Consider the following 26,401-nt stretch of genomic DNA (forward strand, 5'->3'; position numbering starts at 1 on the left):
ATGGGTGGTGCAAGCTACAGTGGCCTCCTGTCGAGGGCACTGGCACTTATTTGTTTTATGTTTTTACAAATTAAGCACTCATGGTGCACACACATGATCGGTGTTTGCCTATGGCAACAAAAATCAGCATTAGGGTTCCAGACATCAGCACAGTTGGACACTCAGGGCAGGGGTGCACGTCTATTACCATGTAGAGGACTGTTCCTGGTGATTGAAAATGTCTAACTCTGAAAAGTCCTAAAGAATTCTATATAGAGGATATGGGATTTCTCATTGTCACCGTTTACAAACCAATCCAAGAATGCAGTTTCCCAATGATGAAACAAGAAGGCAACTGTTTTCCTGATCCAGTTCACTTTAGCAAATCTTTTAAAGTTCTGCTCAAGTAATCTGCACATACATTGCTGTGATGTTTGGAGCACATGTCTGCAGTCCTTTTAAGTCCATGTTGTCTGTGGAAGAACATTAAGACAGTAATGTTTAGCCTGTTGAGTACTGCTGATTGATCCATCACGTGTTTCTCTCATGAGACCAGTTTCAACAACCTGGTCTTCCCAGGCTCTTGCCCTGTGCACAAACCCAAAATACATTTCTCCCAACGTTGCTCGCTCTCAGCATGCAGAATGGGATCATTGGTATGCATGACATTAAGCCCAGTGGTCACAACTTCCCGTACGTAACTGCTAATGTAATCACTAGTGTGAGAAGTTGGCCTGGTATATGATGTTCGCTATTCTAGTGAGCACCTTGCACCAGTCCAAACAACCCTTATGGTGATGGTTGTAAAGTCAACCTTATAGACCAGCTATCCTAGTGGTAGCATGGACAAAGCAGTCTTAGGCTAAACTCAAGAGGGCGTGTGAAGCCAGCTGTTTTACCATATGTAACCCTTTTAATACCAAGTGAAAGGACACCACACAGGTTGTATATCAAAATATATATGTATTTATTTCTAACACAATCCTCTGAACTATTTATGAGGTCAGAGGCACAAGCACATAACAAGATACTCAATTAAAATACAATAAGTTGCACAAAATACAGTAATGCCCTAGGGGCACTTCGAACCATATACTAAAATAGTGGTATCAGAACCACGTCACGGACAAAGGATAGGCCTAGGGCCTGGAGAATCGCTGGGGCTACGCTGTACTACCAAAGGATAGGGAGCAGGAGGCCCATGGGATGTGCGTGCAGTGTCTTTACACGCACGCAAGTTACCTTAGAGTTAGAATGGGAACGAAAGAATTGGAAACGAGTTCTTTTAGGTCACTTCCGGATGGACAAGGAGAAAGCTACTTGAAACTAGGACACTAGGATAGTAAATACCCACAGTAGCACCGAAGTACTCGCGTAACCTCACCCACAGGAAGCGGGTGCATAGGTGTCAAAGTGTGTCGGGTTTCGTCGCTGATTCCTATGGAGCCTTGAAGAAAGATGCTGCAGGCGACCAGGAGGGAAGTGTCCAGGTGGATCCAAGGGCGGATCGAGGATGAAGAGCACCTGAAAGCAGAGGGGACAGAGTCTGGGTCACTAGCCAGTGACCAGGAAGGAACCAGGCGATGTCGCGAAGCAATCAGGTGATGTCGTGAAGCTTGTCTCTGCAGCCACGTGGACCAGGAGGTGTCGATGACAACCAGGAGCTGGATACGGACTGTCCCACGAAGGCCCTTGCTGTCGGCGGTGTCGGCTTCCAGATTGGAGTCAACAAGTCTTGGCAAAGGCAACCCACGCAGGAATCGAAGATGGCTTACGGATCAGACCAGCAAGGTCTGATGGACTTCTCCTTTTCAGGGAAGCAAGGGCCAGTCTGGAGCAACCAGACCAGCGGTGTAAATCAAAAGGTTCGTCGTCACAGAGGCCACTAGCCAACGGGCAAGTGACCGGACAGACGCGTCGAGCAGGAAAATGCAGAAGGGCCCCACGTAGAACTCGTGGAGTGTGGAGGGCTGATCTTCGGTGCAGTTGGTGCTCGGGGCTGGGGCTTCTCAATCCCCAATGCACAACTTCGAGGGTGCCTCAGAAGTTGCACGGAGAGCAATTCGCTGGCTTTCCAAGATGGCCGGTCCCATGTCTCTCGTCGCCTCCACGGGTCTCAGCTCTGCTGTGACTGTGTATCGGGCTGTTGGAAGTCTGGAAGTCCGGGTCTTGTCAGGCTCTGTGCTCGGGCTCCGGCGGGAGCTTCGACAAAGCAAACCGTTGATCGCTTGATGGTGCCTGCTTGCACAGGGTGGTCACTCCTTGACCACAAGGGAGATTCTTCAGTCTTCTATCTTCAAGTAGAACGTCGAAGGTCCAGAGTTTCGTTTCAAGTTTCAGTCAGGATAAATCTAAAGTCTTGGGACTCAGCTGCTACCTATATAACAAATTTAGGGGCTGGATTACCTGCTAGGTTCCTCCTATGGGTGGGACCAGGGAAGGGGGTGGTTACACCCCTTTCCCTTTGTCCAGTTTCACGCCAGAGCTTGGGCTGGAGAGCTCCAGCACCGGTTTGAGCCGGACTATGCATGGGACACCTTGTGTGCCCCAGGCAGTGTCTCCTTTCATTCAGCCCTCCCTGCCCTAATACACTATGGCCTGTCTGGGGTGGTGCTAGCACCTCCCAAGATAGGAAACCTATTGTCCAGGCCTCCCTCGCTGGAAGAACTCCCAGCAGCAGGAGGCCAGACTTGTGTCTGTGGCAGCAGCATCCATTTTGTGATGCTGAGGCTCTAGTTAACTTTAACCGGGATTAGTAGGAACAACATGTCTTCTCCCTCTAGAAGGGTGGAATGCTACCCCCGTCACCAGAATTGGCGAGGGGGTAGTATTCCAAAGGGTAGGACACCTTACACGACATGTTTAGATAAAGCCAAACCAAAGTTAGCATTCAACCGCGAGGATTATAATGCACTTAAGAGTATATGGTATGGCAATATCCTAGAACAGCTATAAGGACATGGTTCCGAAAGCTGCAGACAGGCTCAGCTCATGCTAGAGCACCATCTCACATAAAACCAAGCACTCTGCCCTCAGGATTGTTAAGGCCTGCCATAGGAGTGACTTATAGGTGCATATGTGTCTATATATAATGGTAGGTATAGGAATACTATACCTAAGCAAGGGGCGATTACACGACCTTGCCCCAGCTGAGTGATCAGCCAGTTGTGTCAGTTTGGATGGCCAGCCAGGGGTGGCAAAAAATATGCTGCAGCCCCTGGTAGGCCTTGGGTGCACCTATGCCCTGGGTACCTATGGTACACTGTACAGGGACTCATAAGAGTGACCCAAATCCCAATTGGTGATGTACCTAAAGTACATGGTGTGAAAGTTAGAGAGAGAACAGCAGGGCTGTGGGTCTGATTAGCAGGCCCACAGCCACATTAAGTCGAAAACCAGTGAAGCAAAAAGCAAAAAATGGGGTGACCATAGGAAAGCAGACCCTACTCTCCTACACCTAGTTCTCCGGAAGTGGCAGTGAATCTCTTAACCCTGTGGTCTGCCAGTGATATCCTTCTGACTATGGCATCAATCTTCACTTTCAAGAAGAGAACTGCTGCCACACGTTGAATTTTGTCATGTTAACTTTAAAGCCTATTTCAGAAAAGCTTGTGACAATTTTGGATAGCCATTTCAGATTAGTACAGACATGGTGTCTCATTGGCTGAGTATGGATACATGTGAATCCCTTGCCTGTAAGATTTGCAATTTGTGAACGCATGTGGATTGATCGGAGACTAGAGGTAGGACTTTGTAGTGCCAGAGTCCTTTTCAACTACAAATAAATGCTTCGTAAGACAGCTGTGATACACATATTTTGATCCTCCATGCTGAGAACCAAGTTTCTGTGAGCCTTAACACCAGCTGCATATCCTAACCCAGTCACAAGGACAGGGACAACATACTGGGAGTCTAGCATACAGGCCCACTCAGTAAGTGACTGAGTTTCTAGTAGAAGCAGAGGCAAGCTTATTAGCTGTAACAACGCTCTCTTTCTCTTTTCCCACCATAATTGGTCTCACTTCACAATCAGTGTCTTGATTGTAACAAAAACGATTTGTTTTAACACCTTTCTCGTGAAGTAAGAGTTATTTACCTTCAGCAACAATGTAACTGGTAGAGACGATTCTAGTCGCAGATTCCTTAACTTAGAATTATCCCCAGGCGTGAGACTGGATCCGGAATTTTTTTTGCCACAGCATCCCTGCGCGCATCCGCCCAGGCGTCGTCCGCGTACGTGACATCAGCGAGTTCACATAAGTCCCACCCCGGCACGCCTACGTCCGTTTTCTTCATAGAACTTTCCACGCCACAACGCGGAGCCATCAGACAAACAGTAGGAGCATGGGAACAGTGTGTGAAAGAGCAAAAAAATTGGAAAAAGAAATGGTGACAACACCATAAGGAGCAGTGTCAACACTGAAGTACCCAAAGGCAGGGAAAAGAAAGAAAGAATGGAGTACAGCTTGAGCAGCCACATTGGGGGGGGGGGGGCTGTATACGTACTGGCAGAGACAAAGAACATATGTAAAAAGTCATGACAACATGTAGCAGGACTACAACCACAACCAAGAACAATGAAGGGGAACCAGTCCAAGACAAACCAGGATTGACAACCTCCAAGACAACCCCCTCACAGAGTGTGACAACCCCCCCACAGGAACAAAGGGCAGAGGCACAGCCAGAGGGCCCCAACCTAGAGGATAGCAGAGTGTCCAGAACTCTTAGTAACGGAGGGGGTGGGAAGAGATTGAAGGTAAGCCCCAAATCTGGAGCAACCAGAGCAGAAGGGCACAGAAGTACCTATAAACTCATCCTCCAACGTGCCAAAAGAGGAGGAAAGGAACAAGAAACAGGACTAATCATCCTGTCAAAAGAGCGCAAGAGTGCACTCACAGAAGACATAGCCACCCACCTGGAGGCGAGCGCAGAAGACCAAGCCAAAGGTCCTCACAGAACAGGGAAGGGCCGCGAAGGAATCTGCAGCTAGAATCGTCTCTACCAGATACATTGTTACCGAAGGTAAGTAACTCGTACATGTGATAGAACTACTAGCTGCAGATTCCTTAAAGTAGAATAGATACCCTAGCCATACCGATGGGGAAGGAGGGTCTGCGAGAGGACCCCCCTGGACATAACAGAGGGTCCCACGGGGAACAAATCCAACGGACAGGGTGGGGTCCTGTCCCGCCAGGCAAGGGAACCCCACAATCAGAACACCACCGACCCGAAGGGGGATGCAGGAAAACCAAAGAAGAAAATAAGAGGAAGCCCGTTTACACTCAGCAGAGTAAAACAAGGGTAAGGCAAGAGGAGGCCTAAGCACCCCATGCCCATACAAGGCAACAGAACCTCCATCCAAGGCCGAGGTGAGGAAGAAGAGCAACCTAGAGACTCCAAGGAGAGGAGGTAGAAAGAAGGCAAGCCCCTCCACCGGGAACACCCCCCGCGAAGAGGGCAGCCGGGCCTACCACAGCCAGAAGGCGATGGACCAGACAGAATGGCGCCGACAACAATAAGCAGGCGGAAGCAGAAAGGAGCCTGGGGTCACCCAGGAAAAACCAGCAGGCTACTCCCGAAAGAGGGAGGAATACAAATCCCTCGCAGCCCTCAGGGGACAGAGGCAGAACTGAGCGTAGGGCTCAATGAAAGAAGTGGACAAGCATGAATGGCCGACCCACCAGAGTGCCCAGAAGACACATTGGAACACCACGCCAGCACCGGCAAGCATAGCCACAGGCAGAGAACCCACAGGACAATCCACTCAGGGCAAGCCAGACGCCAGCCGAAGACAGAGAGCAGGAAGGCGAAGGAAGGGCCCGGACACGCCTCAGGGAGGAGTCCACCCAAAAGAAGAGAATTGCACCTGAAATTTACTGTAACGCCACGAAGAGCAGAGGCCCGAAGGCGACCACAGCTCCCAAGCACAGAACAAGCTATATAACAGCTACCCCTAACCCACATAGGGTATGTTCAGTCCAAAGACCTGGGAACCGCCCTAGGAAGAAACTTACGCAGCAGAGGACAACAGAAAGAAATCAGCGGGAAAAACCCCGCAGAAGGCTCGTCAAGCAACCCAAGAGCAAAAAACAGAAGGCCTAGCCCAGGGCCAACTGGGTGTAGTTAACTCAGAGCAAAAGCACACAGTCAAAAGGGGGCGATCAGCAGCCAACAGAATCACAGTCCCGACAAGAGGACTCAAATGCACATAAAGCACACAGATCACACAACTGTGGCGACCCGCCCCAACGAAAGAACAACTCCCAGGTCACTGAGGAGGAGGAGGAGGAGGAGGAGGAGGAGGAGAAGGAGGCCCCGCCAAGAACCTCTGGATGGCCGAGTCAGGAGGAGCATGGAACAACAAGAGTGCCATCGGAGGGAAGATCCACCAGATGTTCTCGAACATTTTCTGGGAACACACTGTCCCGAAGCCAAGCATGGCGGCGAAGGGCAATCGAGGAAGACATGGCACGACCAAGCACCTCTGAGATGTCCAGAGCGGAGCGAAGAATAAACGCTGCCAGCTCTCGGCCATCTAACGCATGATGCCGCAAATCAACACCAGCACCCTCCTGAGAAGCGGCAGACCCAAGGGACTACGCAGAGTCCCACAAGCAAGAAGTGGCCCTAGCTAGCACACAGAGTGTTAAGGGCCCGCAGAGCCACACTGGTCGAAGCGAACATATTACGCCCCCAAGAGTCCAGCCAGCGGGCCGCCCGTGATGGTGGAGACAACAGAGGAGGCAGGGAGGGAAAGGCAGTCTGCAAAAGAAGGTGATGGGGCACCAGATTTCCCCGTGGCGGGACGTCCCCAAGTCCCCTCCAGAGAAGAAAGGAGCGAGCCCTCAAAGGGAAGTAGCAGCTACCTAACACCAGAGCCCTGGTGGAGAACTTCCAGAAGAGGATCCACGGGAAATGGGCAGCCGGATCTCCCATGCGACCTTTGACCCTGTCCTCAGGTAGGTCGCCCCCCAGCTGCCACACGGTCCTCCCGTGACGCTGCCCCCGCTGTCGCCTTGCCCCTGCTGCTGCCTGCTGCCGCGTGAGCCCCCTCTGGTGATCGCTGCATTGTATTTGTGTTGCTCTGCTTTTTAATCGTATTTTGTGATTCTTGTTCCCCTTGTTGTGCCTTGTACCCCCTTCGCCTTCTGTGACCCCTCGTTCCCCCGCATTGTCCCCCCGTTCTTCCCGGATCCCCTCTGTGCCTTCTCCCCGCCGCTGCGTCCCTGAGGCCCCGCCCCCCTGCCGTCCCCATCCGCCTCCCAGCTGCTCCTCCCTCCCACTGCCCCTCTTATGGAGGCCGCGCGGCGGTGAAGGGAGCGACCTTTGACCCTGTCCTCAGGTAGGTCTCCCCCCCCCCCCCAGCCACTACACGGTCCTCCCGTGACGCTGCCCCCGCTGTCTCCTTGCCCCTGCCGCTGCCTGGTGCCACGTGAGCCCCCTCTGGTGATCGCTGCATTGTATTTGTGTTGCTCTGTATTAAATCGTATTTTGTTATTCTTGTTCCCCTTGTTGTGCCTTGTACCCCCTTTGCCTTCTGTGACCCCTCGTTCCCCCGCATTGTCCCCCGTTCTTCCCCGATCCCCTCTGTGCCTTCTCCCCACCGCTCCGTCCCTGCCCCCCTGCCGTCCCCATTCGCCGCCCCACTCCCGCCTCCCAGCTGCTCCTCCCTCCCACTGCCCCACATATGGAGGCCGCGCAGCGGGCACGCCAAAGGCAAGCCCGTCTGCGCCCGTCCGCGCCTGGACCACACCCTGCGCCAGAACCCCTGGCCCTCGCTGGTGCCAGGACACTCGACTGAGATACGACCCCTCAGCCCTCAAAGGACTCAACACCGGACGCCAACCTGCCTGCTACAGAGCGACTCCAAAGCGAACCCAGGGACCCTTCACCTGTCAAGCCTGCAAATTCACCTGCCTCCGAACCTGCAGACCACCCACCGGACCCAACATCAACAACAACCACCTCAAGTGCATCCTCCTCAACACACGCTCCGACCACAAACACGCCGTCGAACTCTGGGACCTCCTCGACACAACAGCACCAGACATCGTCTTCCTCATAGAAACATGGATGAAAGCTTTCTCGGCCCCAGACATCGCCATAGCAATTCCGGACGGCTACAAGATCACCCAGAAGGACCGCATCAACCAAACCGGAGGAGGAATCGCCATCATCTACAGGGACACCTTCAACATCACGACCAACGCCGAAGACACACTCTCCACCGCCGAACACCTACACTTCCAGATTCACACCAACCCCAGGACCGCCCTCAGAGGAACGCTCATCTACAGACCCCCGGGCCCGCACACACAATTCAGCGAAACCATCGCCGACTTCATCAGCCCTCACGCCCTGGCCTCACCAGAATACATCCTCCTAGGGGACCTGAACTTCCACCTGGAGAAAAACAACGACAACACCACCACCACCACCACCACCACCCTGCTCGACAACCTCGGACTCAAACAACTGGTAAACACCCCCACCCACCTCGCTGGACACACGCTCGACCCCATCTTCTACGCCAGCAACCACGTCTCCTTCAGCCACTCCACCGGACTACACTGGACAGACCACAAATGCACCCACTTCACCTTCAAAAAGAATACATCACACCACCGTACGCAACAAATCCCCCGTAGATGCTGGAGCAAAATCACCACAGACCAGCTCCTCTCATCACCAAGCCAGAACCCGCCAGCCGACACCGCAGACGCCAACGACGCAGCCCACAACCTCGCACAGTGGATCACCAACTGCGCCAACGACCTCACCCCACTGAAGAACCTCCCTGGCAAGACTGGCAACAGGAAAACCTCATGGTTCACAGACGCCCTCAAAGAAATCCTGCCGAACCTTCGAAAAAACCTGGCGCCACGAACAGACAACAGAAAACCTGACAGCCCTCCAGAATGCCACCCGCAAACACCACCAGCTGATCCGCACCACCAAAAGGGAATCGTTCAAAGAGCGGCTAGACAACAACACCCACAACAGCAAGGAACTCTTCAGCATCATCAAAGAGCTCTCCAACCCCAGCGCCAGCAACAACGACATCACCCCATCGCAAGACCTCTGCAACTCCCTCCCCACGTTCTTCCACCGCAAGATCGCAGATATACACAACAGGTTCGGAACCCAGACCCCGCCTCCGAAGCAGCAACCCCCACCGCCACCCTCAGCGCCTGGACCCCCATCAGCACGGAAGACACCACCCACGCCATGAACACCATCCACTCCGGCTCCTCCTCGGACCCCTGCCCCCATCACATCTTCAACAAAGCCAACACCATCATCGCACCCCACCTCCGGAACATCATAAACAACTCGCTCACGTCAGCCACCTTCCCTGAGAGCTGGAAACACGCAGAAATCAGCGCCCTTCTGAAAAAACCCACGGCAGACCCCAAAGACCTCAAGAACTTCCGCCCCATCTCTCTCCTTCCCTTCCCGGCTAAAGTTATTGAAAAGACCGTCAACAAACAGCTGACAGCTTTCTTCGAGGCAAACAACTCGCTCGATCCATCCCAGTCCGGATTTCGAGTCAACCACAGCACCGAGACCCCCCTCATCGCAGCCACCGACGACATCATGATCCTGAACGACAACGGAGAAACAACCGCCCTCATCCTCCTAGACCTCTCGGCAGCCTTTGACACCATATGCCACCGCACCCTAACAACCTGCCTCCTCAACACTGGGATCCAAGGAAAGACCCGGGACTGGATCACCTCGTTCCTCTCCGACAGAACCCACAGAGACAGTCTCCCTCCCTTCTGCTCAGCAGCCACCGAGATCATCTGTGGAGTACCCCAAGGCTCCTCGCTCAGCCCGACCCTCTTCAATATCTACATGACCCCCCTCGCCGCCATCGCACGCAAACACAACATCAACATCATCTCCTACGCCGACGACACCCAACTGATACTCTCCCTCACCAAAGACCCAGACACCGCCAAGACCAACCTCCAGGAAGGTATGAAAGACGTCGCAGAATGGATGAAGCTCAGTCGCCTAAAGCTGAACTCTGACAAAACTGAGGTCCTCATCCTCGGACAAACCCCATCCGCCTGGGACGACTCCTGGTGGCCCACGGCGCTGGGCTCCGCGCCATCACCAACGGACCACGCACACAACCTGGGATTCATCCTGGACTCCTCCCTCACAATGACCAAGCAAGTCAACGCCGTCTCATCATCTTGCTTCAACACCCTGCGCATGCTCCGAAAGATCTTCCGAAGGATCCCCACCGAAACCAGGAAAACCGTCACCCAGGCCCTTGTCACCAGCCGTCTGGACTACGGAAACGCCCTATACGCAGGAACCACAGCCAAACTTCAGACTCGACTCCAACGCATACAGAACGCCTCCGCACGACTCATCCTCGACATACCTCGCCACAGCCACATATCCGCCCACCTGAGAAACCTACACTGGCTCCCCGTCTGCAAGAGGATCACGTTCAGGCTCCTCACCCACGCACACAAAGCGCTACACAACATGGGCCCGAATACCTCAACAAACGCTTCTCGTTCTACATCCCCAACCGCCAGCTCCGCTCCCCCAGCCTCGGCCTTGCCACCGTCCCACGAATCCGCAGAACCACCACCGGAGGAAGATCCTTCTCCTACCTGGCAGCCAAAACATGGAACTCCCTCCCCGCGCACCTACGACTGACCCAGGACCTTCTCACATTCAGAACACACCTCAAGACCTGGCTTTGAGCAGTAGCAACTCTCCCCCCCCCTCCCTTCAGCGCCTTGAGACCCTCACGGGTGACTAGCTCGCTCTATAAATGCATTGATTGATTGATGCGCAAAATCCCCACAGCCGTGCAAACCGCGCGAGCGAAGGCCGCACCCGCCTCCGTAGGGCCCCACGGTGGGGTAAGCAGCTCCTCCGTAGGCGACGGCTGCAAGCTAAGACGACCATCCCCTAAGCCAATCGGAGTGGGGAAGGGCCAGGCCCGGAAAGGAGGAAGAGGGGGCCAAGGAGTGGGGGACCTGTGGCTCCGCCGGCGAAAGGCACGGCGAAGAGCAGACGCTGCGGCCCGTCTCCGGCGAGGACGACACCAGCAGGCGCCCAACCTCTGGTGAAGAGTCCGCGACCAGACGCCTGCCCGGCGCCGTAGAGTCCGCAACCTGAGGCAGGACGTCATCGTCGTCCAGCGCCAAAGGGGACGCCAGACAGGCCTCCTCCACACCACAGCGCAGGAGACCGGGGCTGGGCCGGAGACTCTACCTCCGACGAAGCAGCCACCTGCGTGGAGGGACGAGAGGGCGGGGAGTGACAAGGAGTCCCCCGCCAGCCTCGACCCATGAGAGGGCGAGAGGGGCCCACCAGCCCCAGTGGCGCCAAGGCAGACTCGACCTCCGACGAGGCAGCCGCCTGCGTGGAGGGACGAGCAGGCCTGGGGAGGGACGCAGGGTCCCCCACCAGCCTCGACCCATGATGGGACAAGGGGGGTCCGCCGACCCCTGTGGCGCCGTCAGGGCCAGCAGCCGCCAATGCCGTCACCTCTGCCTCAGACAACATCGCTGCCTGTCCATAGGGCAGAGAGGGGCTCAGGGATGCGACCCGAGCCCCGGCGACCTCACAGGGACTCCTGTGGGAGTTTGCGGCAAAGCAGAGGCGCCGTGGTCCGAAGGAGGGAAACCCAAAGGGCCACACCCCAACAGCACTACATCCTCAGGGCCAGGATCCGAGCCAGTCGGCGCCGGAGCCGCCGGCGACGCCATGGAGGGCCCCGCACCCTGCAAGGGATCCGCTGACGTCCCAGGAGGTGGAGGAGGAGAAGCCAGTGAGGCCTGCAAAGCCAGCGCATATGTCTCCATCTGGGCTCTCGACGCCCCCTCACCAGGAAACGATGAACAGGGGGACGATACGCGGGCCGCATCATCCCCCGAGAGCCCCCAACAGGCCGGAAACCAGCCCTCTGGGACAAACTGCGAAACTTACCTACAGGTGAGCAGCGCTCTTGCGGCTTAAGAGAAGGATGAGGACAATGACGGTGGCTTCGAAAACCTTCCGCCGAAGCTGATTGAGGCGACGAAGCCTATCTGGACATGCGAGCCGAGAGAAGTTTCATCCGGCACTCCCGCCGGGACTTCAGCTTCAACTGTTGGCACGGCTTGCAATCAGTGGAACCGTGATCTTCCCCCAAACACCACGTGCAAATGAGGTGAAAGTACGTCGCCGACATCAGGTGTCCACAAGATGAGCACGTTTTAAAGCCCGCTGGCATCTGCACACTGTTCCCACAAACACACGCAAAAGCGAAGGGAAAGGCCTAAACAGGTCAGAAGCATGAACCGGATCAGCGTTGCACACGGAAAAGGAAAATACTGACATAGGCGCGCCGGGGTGGGACTTATGTGACCTCGCTGACGTCACGTACGTGGACGACGCCTGGGCGGAGTCGCCTGATGCCGTCCCCGCGGCGCGCAGGGATGCTGTGGCAAAAGAATTTCCGGATTCAGTCTCACGCCTAGGGATAATTGCAGCCAGTAGTCTCTATCAAATATCTCAAGATAAGCAAGAGGTCAATAGAATGGTATGTTATGTATGTCAATGTATTGTATAGTTTTTACTCAAATACAAATTTGGCAGAGAGTAACATTGCTATAAAGAGGGCAAAAGGGATTTCACGAATTTACAATATTTAAGGAAATCAAGCTACTACTAGTCAGACAGAAATCCTCTTCTAACTGCACCCAGAGGGATACAGATTAATTCTATCATTTAAGTAACTATAAGTAACATCTCACCTGAAAAAAGCTTGTTTCATGTAAACTAACAATGCATACAACACATATAAATGAAATTTGACACAGCAATGTTTACTGTAATACTTACAAGCACTTCGTAATCAGGCACTGTGTGAGTTCCAAGTCCCGACCTGTCGAACGTTACTCTATAAGTGGAATTTAAGGTATCTACAGCGTCTATTTGCCCTGTGAATAGGCCATCATGGAGACCACGCAACCGAGCTGGGAAAAAACATGAGATAATGGCATGAAAAACGGACTTTGAATGGCTGTGAGGGACAAGCATGCCACCTCCATGCAGAAGTAATGCTCATAGTATATTGCATGCCAACAATGTATTTTTTTCTCTTTCCATAACAATACAACATAAAAGACAGGGTGAATGTAGCAATATGGTTGAAGACAGTCTGGATTACAGGGACGAAAATGTGGCTTTCACCTTTTTTGGCTGTGGGTTGCAGTAGGCACATATTTTTATAAATAGAAAACAACTTATCCACAATTGTATTGATAATCATGAATATTCACAAGCCCAAGATCCTCACTTTAGGCTCTTACTTGAAAGTCGAATAAGCTTCTAATAAAATAACTACAGTTAAAAAGTGCCCTTCTATTTGAATATTTAGTGATGCAGTCCAACTCAAAAGTAAATAATGCAAACAATTGAAGCAAATTAGATGGCCAGTGTACTAGAGCAATGTCGAAGCAATGGAGAACCATGAACACTCAAACATGAGACTACCTTAAGACTTGTAGAAGACGTTTTGATTTGTAAAGCAACCTAAACTTACATACAGTATCCATATGCTGCAGGAAGAAAGTTTCTGCATATCATTGTGGTCTTGCATCAGTATTTCATTTAAACACCAAAGAAAAGAGGGGTTCAATCACATAAGATCAATAAAGATGCCCTACCAGGACAGACAGACTTTTATATCTCAAGGACCAGCTAAATAACTAAAATACGGACGGTGCTTTAACCCTAAATTGCATTAAGTTTTAGATTTTGCATAGCACTTCATATTAAGGATTCCCAACATAGCAAAGGGAAGCAATTCAAGGAACGTAAACCTTGAAAATCGCAAAACAGACAAACAGATAGGTAGATAGATATAGTCCCTGAAGCTAACTTGAAGATTTTGCAATAAGCATGCCAGAAGTGGGTGGTTTGATGTCAGAATATCATTAGCAAAAATATTTCCTGAAATATTGTGTCCTACAAAAACATCATTTTATTGGATGTAGACTTTCTAATGGGGCAATATTTATATAAACAATATTTTGGACACACTATTCCTACCAGACAATATTTTGGTTATGGTATTCTGAAACAGTACTTAATGTGGCACCAGTGTGCCTGGCAGGGTTGGCTGTGAGACTGACACTTATCCTGGAGTTCCCTGAACCAGCCTGCCTGCCAGACAATAAGGGCCCAGCAATCGAGATTTCACCCCCTGCCAGAGAGCAGATAACCAGAAACATAGGGGCCCAGGTTGAGCGGCTTCCACTGAGCTGAATGGAGTCCAAGACGACATAACCCAGTTTTGCTGACCGAAGAACACAGTCAATGCTCGAGGGCACAGACTTTGAAGCAAAAACAGAGGTGGGATGACAAGCAGCAAACTAAGAAAGGCCACCACTGAGACAGCTGGGGGACTATGCCTGTGTAGAGGCCGTGCACAGGTAGGTGTGTGGATTCAACATTTGGAGGCAGTATTCCTAATCACGATAGCAGCACCCCCACTGGTGTTTCATCCAACAATGGGTGATCCCACAAGACGACCCTTTGGAGGTGAATTCTCAGGACTGGATTGCGAAGTTATAGGAAGCATACACCCTTAACTACAAAACCATTTTCTCATCCATTGGTCACCCTACAACTTCAATCTACAAATTAGGTAAGACAGCAGTCCGATGCACTGTAGCAACGGTCAGACTCACAAGTATCAACAGTGCTCGCATAGCCATGGTATAATTACATAGAAGGGTAAACCCAAAAGTACTGGGACCTGGGTATTCAATGTTACAGGGAAAGTGGTCCCAGTATGTACATTTATAGAACACAAATAATTCTTTGTACTTATTCTAGAGTGAAAACAATTACACAATTGATTGGTGAGATGTTATTTAATCACATCCTCATCAAAACATATGTATGACAAAACTCTTCACTGGGTATATACAATGTGCCCGAAGAAAAAGGGGAGGAAGTGGGGTAGTTAAGTGGTTTTTGTGAGGATTGGGGTTGAGTGGAAAGTTTCAGAGATTCAGTGTGGTCACAAAATGCATAGTTTACATCACAGAAACATATTACTAAGCCACATAAGAAAACAATTGTAAATATAGCCTATATAATGAAACACAGGAACAATAAACTGTTGTTCATGGATAGGTGAAGATGTAAAAGTCGATGTTTCGACCCCAGATAGACGTAGGTTGAGTTCCACCTTACTATGGGGTCTTCCTCAGGACTGGGATGTGTGGTGGGAGTAAGAAAAGGCACCCAGGGTCAATGGAAAATAAAAATAAGCTAACTGAAATTCACCTACTAATGCAAAAGCGTAGAAATTGCCAATATTTATCAAAAAGGCGCCACACTTGTGGCGCTAAATCAAAGGGAAAATAGTGGGCCAGTAGGCTCCTAAGAAACAGAGAGCAAGATATCACCTGAAAAATAAGGTACATACATGAGTAGCCTGTCATAGGAACGCCACATTCATAAGTGTCAGAGCCGACGACCACGATAATCAAGTGTCAGCACAGCGTCAGGCAAATAGATACTCCGTAGGGTAAATGCATGCATGGGCTGTTGCTCATTAAATTATCACAAACATAGAAACTCGGGGCCCATGCCAAATGCTGGGTATATAACATTACAAACCAAGTCAGCTGCTTGGAAAATGAGGAACATCAGACTTCCATCATTTTGGCCTAATTAAAAGTAGCCTATCAATAGAATATACTCAAAAGATCAATTGGCCAGTGAGCGCACTAGATTAACCAAAACACATGGTGCCAGACACACAACAATAGATAAAAATAAATAAATACCTCTCCACAGGTATGTGCATTAATTGTTTTAGAGCATGTGATCTGAAGAAAGAGAGAACATGGGAAGAGTGAAACCTCTATCCCTTACAGAACTTGGCAACATCTAATTAATATGCAGAAATGCGTGACCAAAAACTCAGAGCCTCGGTGGTCTAGGAAATTCAAATTCAAGAAGGGACAGCCCGTGCCTCAATCTGTGGGGGTTAATAACAGCATCCTTTCAATAATCAGAACACAATGTGTGAGAAAGTGCCATATTTCTTGCCTTGGTATGCCCCCACTTTTTTCTGAACTGCTGATGTACTTTGACTGAGTGTGCCCTGGGTCCCTGCCAACCAGTTACCCAGGGCCTGTGCTCCTTCCCTACAAAGAAAAGCTATGCTGAAACAAAACACCCAATTGGCATCTCTGGCCACCTGTCAGCCCCTAGTAAATGGTACCCTAGGTACCCAGGGCATGGTGACCAGAGAAGACCTCTGAGGGCTGCAGCACTTATTGTGCCACACTCTGGGACCCTGTACCCTGGCACCCACACACTGCCTTTGCAGGCTGAGTGCCTAAGTACAGAACTAAAGCAAGAGTCGACATGGCACACATCCCTGTGTGCCATGCCCACAGAACCCCCTGCCCTGGCATACTTCAGTCACTCCTCTAGCTGGGTGCCCTATGCCAGAGGTGAGGGCACAGGGGCATGAGCCCTGTGCCCCTACAGTACCCAGGGCCATTCCAGGGCACTGTAAGTGAAGTGATGCCATTTAAGAGTATATGGTGCTGGGAGGTCGTCATTACGAACTCCACAGCACCATAATGGCTACACTGAAGACTGACAAGTTTGGTACCAAACTTTTCAGCACTTTAAACCCGTACTGATGCCAGTGTGGGGTTTAATGTAAAATGCACAGAGGGCATCTTAGAGATGCCCTCCAAAACCCAAACCTACAATCCACGTCTGGGCTGAGTGACTGCAGAGGCTGCCACACAGCATACATGTTGCTGGACCCCTGGGTGGAGAGCCCCCCCACTCTCCTGGGCCTGCAACAATGCACAACCTGGGCGAGGTGATATGTCTCCTCCCCCAGGATGGACAGGGGAAAGCTTCAAAGGCATACAGCCTCTGAGAGCTTCTCCAGACCATTTGCTGTACCCAGCAACCAGCCCCCCACCAGGCCTACCTCCACCCTGGCGGGAAGACTGGCGGGAAAAACTACGTCAGGAAGGGGTGTGCCAACCTGTGCCAACTTCACCCCTCAGGTGGAGGAGGCGAGGTGAAGCACGACCCCGGACCCCGGCCATCTTGTAGATGGGGAGTCCTGCCCAATCCCAGCTAGGCTCTTGCCCCCCTTCCACAGGAGAGGAGCAGGCTAGGGGGTGTACTCACCCCAGGACAGGGACCCATTGGTCCCTGCCCTTGCCCTACCTGTTTAACTGCCCTAAATTCAGTATTCAGGGGCTGCCTGAACCTTCCTTTCTTAGATACCGATACCAACAAGAAGAAAGAAGATCAAGAAGAAGACCCGCCGCGCAGCTGCTAACAGGACAACAACAACTGACTTGACCCCAGCCCTACCGGCCTTTTGATCCTGGAACCTGCTCCTTCCAGTCCCAGCGACCTCCGCGGACAGCAACCTTGGGACACCCAGAGGACCTGCCTGCCTTGACCCTCTCGAAGATTGGGACTCCCATCAGCAGAGGCTCTGCTGCAACAACCCACCTGGTGCCCACCAGGAAGCTCCGGACCAGCCCCCTCTGCACCAGCCGGGGCCGGGCCAACACGAACCAAGACCACGAGGACGTCCCCCCGGCGACTGGGACCCGAAGTCCAGTGCCCAAAGACCCTCCTCGACGAACCAGCCGACGCCTGCAGACTCAGAACCAGGGGCCACCCCAACCGCGACCAGCTGAGGGTAAGCTTGTCCGACACCCAAGGACACCCCTGCACCCGGCGCCCTGCAGCCCCCTGTGCCTCCCTTTGGGGTACCTACTGTGCTCCAACATCCCAACTTACCTCTCGAAGTGCTGGTCGCCCCCGGAGAGTCACCGTCCCCGAGCCTGCAGCCTTTGTTCCCTTGTCAAGATCCTCATTGGATAACATTGAGCGCCCAACAGCTCAAAAGCACCCTGCACCCAGCCGCCCGAGTGTCGCTGGCTGTGACTCTCTGTCCTAATCTACTTCCCCCCTTGCCCTCAGCAAGTGACCAGGAGCCCAGCTCCCGCAGCCACGTGGCCTGCTAGCCAGCCGCCACCAACCCAAGGCACCCTGCCTCTCATTGACTAATATTGGGCCTAACTACCTCTGCACCTGGCCGCCCCTGTGCCGCTGAGGGTGTACCAACTGTACCTACCTGATCCTGGGGGACCCCTGAGTCTGTGCCCAGAACCTTACCTTCACCAACCAAGTACTCACCTGGAGGCCGGTAATTTACTTACCTGCCATTGGATAACATTGACCCAAAAATTTTGTGTGAAGTTTTGAAAGCTGAAAATATTCCTATAAAATCAGCCAAAGTCCGAATTCGACAATACTCACCTGTGATCAGGAGAGAAGCCAGTACTGTACCTTTCAGCCCCGTACTGAACCGCCAAAGTAATCCCTAGCGGGTTTACTAGTAACCTGTATTTTTCTCCATAGGAACCCATTGTCCGCTTGTCTATGAAATTTCTTGTGTCTACTTTTGAAAACTGCAAATATTCTTAAAAAAATCGTACGAAATACTGAAACACAATTTCCTACCTGTTTTAAGTTAAGCTCCCAATGCTGGCCCTAGGAGACTAGTGCTGGGTTACAAAAGTAACGCGATCGTACTTTTTTTCTGTAACCTGAATTTCCTCCCATTGGATAACATTGTCAGAATCATCTTGAAAAGTTTCTAAGTGTGAACTTTTAAAACAGCTTTATATTCAGGAAAATCCAACACAGTAACTAAAACGTTTTTGCTAATCTGGTTTCAGTTTAGACCCCAGGACTGAATCTACGACCTAGTCCTGGAACTACCAAAGTAATCCATAAAGTAATCAACTGTACTCTCCTAGGAAAAACCCATTGAACTCAATGCTAGAGTGTGTTTCTGAACTGTATTGCTTATAAGCTATGCTGTAATTATTGTGTGTACACACTTATTGCTCCTCTGCAACGTATTTACATGAGTACTCGTATCTCGAAAAGTATATTTTTATAACTGTCATTCTAAAAATAAAACAACTATATCTAAGGATATAATAACAATTGGCCTGGAATTCAGTTCTTGAGTGTGTGAAACCTTTTGCTGACAGTGTCTACAAGTGCTTTACACTGTCCTCTGGTACTGCCTTACTGCTCGACCAAGCTACCACTTTGGAGGGTAAGGTCAGTTCTGACTTTAACCTCTGTTAAACCTTTGGGGTTTGTGGACTCTATACACACTGTACTGCCTTATTGTCCAGTATATATAAAGCCACCTTCTCACATTGGTGGGATACAAACTTGCATTTGTTGGACTACTTGGTTACCATCTGATCACACGACAGAACTCATAAATTGCCTTTAGAATTCTGAAATTGGTCTTTTCCAAAAATACTAAAAATCTGATAGGGCCTTGCTTAAGTCCCATTACAATTTTGTGAAAATAAAAGTCACTATAAGCTAGGGGAGAGGGTTAGAACTATCAAGTTAGAATATCTCAACAGAACCCAGCTATCAGTGAAGATAATACAAACATGGTGGAGGAACTCGACATCACACCCTACTTGCACCTGGAATTCAAGGAAAAGTAAAGAAAATAACTGTAGGTCTGCATCCAACCAAACAAAAGCTCCAAGAGCTCCTGGCTGAGTATGCAAACGATCACCCCCCTGAGCAGGGTGACACCCAGCTAGAGGAAGAAGGAGTGGATGAGGAGGATGAAACTGATAATCCCCCCATCATTCCTAAGGAGGAGGGGGTCCCTATACCCCTGACTCCAAGAATCGACCTCTGGGAGCCTAGGGACCACACAGGTGGACTAGTCCCCAGGGAACACATTGGGGAAAGCCCCAGTGAAGAGGACAGCTTCCTAGCAAAGTTGGCCAAGAGGTTAGACCTAGCGACCAGGCTCTAGAAAAAGAAAGAAAAGAGATGGGCCTAGCCCCCATCTGTGGTGGCAGCAATACCCATGACAAGGGTAGAGAGCAATCTTATGACCCTAAAATCCCCAAAGGGATTGTCCTTAAATTTGAGGGAGGTGATGACATAAAGTGGTTCACAGCCTTTGAGAGGGCTTGGGATATCAGACAGCTAAAGAAACCTCTCTGGGGGGCACTCCTGTGGGAACTGTTCTCTGGTAACTGCCGAGCCAGACTTCTGACCCTCTCTGGGCCAGATGCAGGGTCCTATGATCTCATGAAGAACACTCTGATTGAGGGATTTGGACTCACCACTGAGGAGTACAGAATTAGGTTCAGGGGGGCTCACAAAACACAGACCCAATCCTGGATAGATTTTGTAGACTACTCAGTAAAGACACTGGATGGTTGGTTAACTGGACACAATGTGCATGACTTTACTGGACTGTATAATTTGTTTATGAAGGAACACATTTTAAGTAATTGCACAAATGAAAAGTTACATCAGCATTTGGTAGACCTAGGTCTAATTTCTCCCTAAGAATTGGGAAGGAAGGCAGACCACTGGGTCAAGACTAGGGTGACAAGGACAGCCACTGGGGGTGACCAAAAGAAGGGGGTCACAAAGCCCCCCCAGGGGAAAGGTGGTGAGAATCCCCCAGATAAAACGTCTGAGTCTTCCAAAGGGCCCCAAAAACCAGTTCAGGTGGATGGGTCACAATCTACTCCCAATGTGCCTCAGCCCTATAGGGGAAGAAACTTTGATCCTAACAAGGCCTATTGTAACAACTGTAAGAAGTTGGGACATTTAACTGTAGACAAGAACTGCCCCTACAACAAAGCCCCTAAGGCACCCATTCCAGCTACTCCAGGAACAGTAAATCTACAGATGGGATCAGATGAGTGCCCAGAGCAAATCTGGGAATACACTCAAGCTAGTCTAGTCTGCTTGGGGAACATGGAGGTTGCCAGTGTGGCTGGGTGGCCAACCAACTGTAACAAATATATGCAACACCCCTCCATCAATGGAACCAGAGTAGAAGCCCTGAGGGATACATGTGCCAGCATCACTATGGTAAGGAAAAAGCTGGTTTCCCCAGAGCAATACCTGATTGGGAAAACCTACCCAGTCACCAATGCTGACCGCATTACCACCCAATGCCCCCTAGCTATGGTAACATTAGGATGGGGGAGGTTACTGGCCTGAAACTGGTAGTGGTCTCACCACAATTGCCAGCTGACTGTCTGCTTTGGAATGACCTGGAGACCTCAGCCTGTGCTGAAGTTGAGCAAGTAACCCATGCAGCCATGCTGGGTATCCCTAGATTGGTGTGTGTCCAAACCAGAGCACAGAGCAAAAAGAAGGGTGAACAAGTGGGGTTGGAGCCTGAAAGTATGGCCCAACCAACCAAGAGAAAAAGCAAGGAGACTGGGGAACCAGCTTCTACACAGCCAGCCTCTCAGGACCCCTCTCCTCAGGGAGAGGACTTGGAAACCCTAGAGGGAACTGAGCCTATGGAGCTTGAGCCTTACCAGGCTGGACTCATGGGCCCAGGGGGACCCACTAGGGAAGAGCTGTGCCAGGGCCAGCGAGACTGCCACACTCTTGAAATCCTGAGGCAGCAAGCAGCTGCAGAAGCAAATGGAGAAGTCAGTGGTAACCACAGAGCTTATTGGGAATAGGGATTACTGTATGCTGAGGCACGAAACCCCAATCCTGGAGCTACCAGGAGAGTGGTAGTGCCACAGAAGTACAGGGAGTTCCTCCTAACTTTGGCTCATTACATCCCCCTAGCTGGACACCTGGGGCAAACCAAAATTTGGGAAAGGTTGGTTAGCCACTTTTACTGGCCCCAGATTAACCAAAAAGTGAAGGAGTTTGTGAGCTCCTGCGTTACCTGTCAGGCCAGTGGCAAGACAGGTGGCAAGCCAAAAGCCCCCCTGATACCACTGGGGGTGCCGTTTGAAAGGGTAGGTGTGGACATTGTGGGTCCACTGGAACCTCCCACAGCCTCAGGGAACACATTCATTCTAGTAGTACCCTGAGGCAATTCCCCTTAGGGTGACTACAGCTCCTGCAGTAGCCAAGGCCCTCCTAGGTGTTTTCACCAGGGTAGGGTTTCCTAAGGAGGTGGTTTCAGACAGAGGTACCAACTTCATGTCTGCTTACCTGCAACACATGTGGAAGGAGTGTGGGGTGCAGTACAAGTTCACTACCCCACTACCGTAGAAAGGTTCAACAAGACATTGAAAGGTATGATCATGAGGCTCCCTGAAACACTCAAAAGGAGATGGGATGTCCTGTTGCCATGCCTGCTTTTCTCTTATAGGGAAGTGCCACAGAAGGGAGTGGGGTTTTCACCCTTTGAACTTCTGTTTGGTCATCCTGTAAGGGGACCACTCTGTCTTGTAAAGGAGGGTTGGGAGAGGCCTCTCCAAGAACCCAAGCAGGACATTGTGGACTATGTCCTTGGCCTAAGGTCCAGAATGGCATCCAAAAATCTTGAGGCCAGCCAAGAGCTGCAGAAGCACTGGTATGACCAAAAAGCTGCCATGGTTAAATTTCAACCTGGGCAACTGGTGTGGGTTTTGGAGCCAGTGGCACCAAGGGCTCTCCAAGACAGATGGAGTGGCCCTTACTCTGGAGAAAAAGAGCGAGGTCACTTACTTAGTGGACCTGGGCACCAGCAGGACATCCAAAAGGGTTATCCATGTGAACCACTTCAAGCTCTACCATGACAGGGCTGACCTCACCATGCTGATGGTGACTGATGAGGAACAGGAAGCAGAGAGTGAACGTCTGCCTGATCTCCTCTCTACCAGCCCAAAAGATTGGTCAGTGGATGGAGTAGTCTTTTCAGACACCCTCACTCCCCAACAGCAGGCTGATTGCAGGCAAGGCTTGCAGCAGTTTGCTAGCATCTTTTCCTTGACCCCTGGTCTGACCAGCTGGTGTACCCATGACGTGGACACTGGTGACAGTAACCCTGTCAAAAACAAAATCTATCGACAATCAGACCAAGTCAAGGAAAGCATCAAAGCTGAAGCCAGCAAGATGCTGGAGCTAGGGGTGATTGAACCCTCTGAGAGCCCCAGGGCCAGCCCAGTGGTTCTAGTCCCCAAACCTCATCAACAGGGTGGAAAGAGAGAGATGAGGTTCTGTGTGGACTATAGAGGGCTCAACTCTGTCACCAAGACAGATGCTCACCCCATTCCAAGAGCAGATGATTTGATAGACAAACTAGGGGCAGCCAAATTTCTAAGCACCTTCGACTTGACTGCAGGGTACTGGCAAATTGGCATGTCCCCAGGAGCCAAAGAGAAAACAGCATTCTCCACCCCTGATGGGCACTATCAGTTTACTGTGATGCCTTTTGGGTTAAAGAATGCCCCTGCCACCTTCCAGAGGTTGGTGAACCAAGTCCTGACTGGGTTGGAATCCTTCAGTGCAGCCTATCTTGATGATATTGCTGTCCTTAGCTCCACCTGGCAGGATCACCTGATCCACCTTGGGAAGGTTCTGCAAGCCCTGCAATCTGTAGGACTGACTATCAAGGCATCCAATGCCAGATAGGGCAGGGCACTGTGGTGTACTTGGGCCACCTTGTTGGTGGAGGCCAGGTCCAACCTTTACAGGCCAAGATCCAGAGCATCCTGGACTGGGCAGCTCCAACCACCCAGACTCAAGTCAGGGCATTCGTTGGCTTGACTAGATATTACAGAACGTTTGTGAAGGGATATGGGTCTATTGTGACTCCCCCCTCACAGAACTCACCTACAAGAAAATGCCCAAGAAAGTGAACTGGACTGTTAGCTGCCAAAAGGCTTTTGACACCCTGAAAGAAGCAATGTGCTCAGCACCCATTCTAAAAGCACCAGACTACTCCAAGCAGTTCATAGTGCAGACTGATGCCTCAGAGCTCGGGATAGGAGCAGTCCTCTCCCAGATGAATGAGGAAGGCCAAGACCAACCTGTCGCTTTTATAAGCAGGAGGCTACTCCCCAGAGAGCAGCGTTGGAGTGCCATTGAGAAGGAGGCCTTTGCTGTGGTTTGGTCCCTGAAGAAGTTGAGGCCCTACCTGTTTGGGACTCACTTCCTCGTTCAAACTGACCACCGACCTCTCAGATGGCTAATGCAGATGAAAGGGGAAAATCCAAAACTACTGAGATGGTCCATCTCCCTACAGGGTATGGACTTTGAAGTGGAACACCGACCCAGGGCATGGTGACCAGAGAAAACCTCTGAGGGCTGCAGCACTCAGGGACCCTGTACCCTGGCGCCCACACACTGCCTTTGCAGGCTGAGTGCCTAAGTACAGAACTAAAGCAAGAGTCAACATGGCACACATCCCTGTGTGCCATGCCCACAGAACTCACTGCCCTGGCATACTTCAGTCACCCCTCTAGCTGGGTACCCTATGCCAGAGGTGAGGGCACAGGGGCATGAGCCCTGTGCCCCTACAGTACCCAGGGCCATTCCTGGGCACTGTAAGTGAAGTGATGCCATTTAAGAGTATATGGTGCTGGGAGGTCGTCATTACGAACTCCACAGCACCATAATGGCTACACTGAAGACTGACAAGTTTGGTACCAAACTTTTCAGCACTTTAAACCCGTACTGATGCCAGTGAGGGGTTTAATGTAAAATGCACAGAGGGCATCTTAGAGATGCCCTCCAAAACCCGAACCTACAATCCACGTCTGGGCTGCGTGGCTGCAGAGGCTGCCACACAGCACACACGTTGCTGGTCCCCTGGGTAGAGAGCTCCCGCTCTCCTGGGCCTGCAACAATGCACATCCTGGGCGAGGTGATATGTCTCCTCCCCCAGGATGGACAGGGGAAAGCTTCAAAAGGCATACCGCCTCTGAGAGCTTCTCCGGACCATTGCTGTACCCAGCAACCAGCCCCCCACCAGGCCTACCCCGACCCTGGCGGGAAGACTGGCGGGAAAAACTACGTCAGGAAGGGGGGGTGCCAACCTTTGCCAACTCCACCCCTCAGGTGGAGGAGGCGAGGTGAAGCACGACCCCGGCCATCTTGTAGATGGGGAGTCCTGCCCAATCCCAGCTAGGCTCCTGCCCCCCTCCCACAGGAGAGGAGCAGGCTAGGGGGTGTACTCACTCCAGGACAGGGACCCATTGGCCGCTGCCCTTGCCCTACCTGTAACACCCATAAATTCAGTATTTAGGGGCTCCCTGAACCTTCCTTCCTTAGATACCGATACCAACAAGAAGAAAGAAGATCAAGAAGAAGACCCGCCGCGCAGCTGCTAACAGGACAACAACAACTGACTTGGCCCCAGACCTACCGGCCTGTTGATCCTGGAACCTGCTCCTGCCAATCCTGGCGACCTCCGCGGACAGCAACCTTGGGACACCCAGAGGACCTGCCTGCCTTGACCCTCTCGAAGATTGGGACTCCCATCAGCAGAGGCTCTGCCGCAACAACACACCTGGTGCCCACCAGGAAGCTCCGGACCAGCCCCCTCTGCACCAGCCGGGACCGGGCCAACACGAACCAAGACCACGAGGACGTCCCCCCGGCGACTGGGACCCGAAGTCCAGTGCCCAAAGACCCTCCTCGACGAACCAGCAGACACCTGCAGACTCAGAACCAGGGGCCACCCCAACCGCGACCAGCCGAGGGTAAGCTTGTCCGACACCCAAAGACATCCCTGCACCCGGCGCCCTGCAGCCCCCTGTGCCACCCTTTGGGGTACCTGTGCTCCAACATCCCAACTTACCTCTCACCGTCCCCGAGCCTGCAGCCTTTGTTCCCTTGTCAAGATACTCATTGGAGAACATTGAGCGCCAGACGGCTCAAAAGCACCCTGCACCCAGCCACCCGAGTGTCACTGGCTGTGACCTCTCTGTCCCAATCTACTTCCCCCCCCTTGCCCTGAGCAAGTGACCAGGAGCCCATCTCCCACAGCCGCGTGGCCTGCTAGCCAGCCGCCACCAACCGAAGACCCCCTGCCTCTCATTGACTAACATTGGGCCTAACTACCTCTGAACCCGGCAGCCCCTGTGCCGCTGAGGGTGTACTAACTGTACCTACCTGATCCTGGGGGACCCCCGAGTCTGTGCACAGAACCCTACCTTCACCAACCAAGTACTCACCTGGAGGCCGGTAATTCACTTACCTGCCATTGGATAACATTGACCCATTTTGACTCAAAAATTTTCTAAGTGTGAAGTTTTGAAAGCTGAAAATATTCCTATAAAATCAGCCAAAGTCCGAATTCGAAAATACTCACCTGTGATCAGGAGAGAAGCCAGTACTGTACCTTTCAGCCCCATACTGAACCGCCAAAGTAATCCCTAGCGGGTTTACTAGTAACCTGTATTTTTCTCCATAGGAACCCACTGTCTGCCTTTCTATGAAATTTCTTTAAGTGTCTACTTTTGAAAACTGCAAATATTCTTCAAAAATCGTACGAAACACTGAAACACAATTTCCTACCTGTTTTAAGTTAAGCTCCCAGTGCTGGCCCTAGGAGACTAGTGCTGGGTTACAAAAG

At 51.6% G+C, this 26,401-nt stretch overlaps 1 protein-coding gene across 2 annotated transcripts in view; it reads right to left on the reverse strand.

Annotated features, from left to right (window-relative positions):
- Positions 1-26,401, reverse strand: part of LIN9 (lin-9 DREAM MuvB core complex component) — a 478,167-nt gene that overhangs the window by 203,317 nt on the left and 248,449 nt on the right. For both annotated transcript variants that reach the window (XM_078647550.1, XM_078647551.1), the window contains exon 8: positions 12,841-12,974. In XM_078647550.1, the coding sequence (XP_078503676.1) occupies positions 12,841-12,974 (134 nt within the window). The remainder of the gene's footprint in view (positions 1-12,840; positions 12,975-26,401) is intronic.

The sequence above is a fragment of the Lissotriton helveticus genome, chromosome 6 (assembly GCF_964261635.1).
Source record: "Lissotriton helveticus chromosome 6, aLisHel1.1, whole genome shotgun sequence".
NCBI lineage: Eukaryota > Metazoa > Chordata > Amphibia > Caudata > Salamandridae > Lissotriton > Lissotriton helveticus.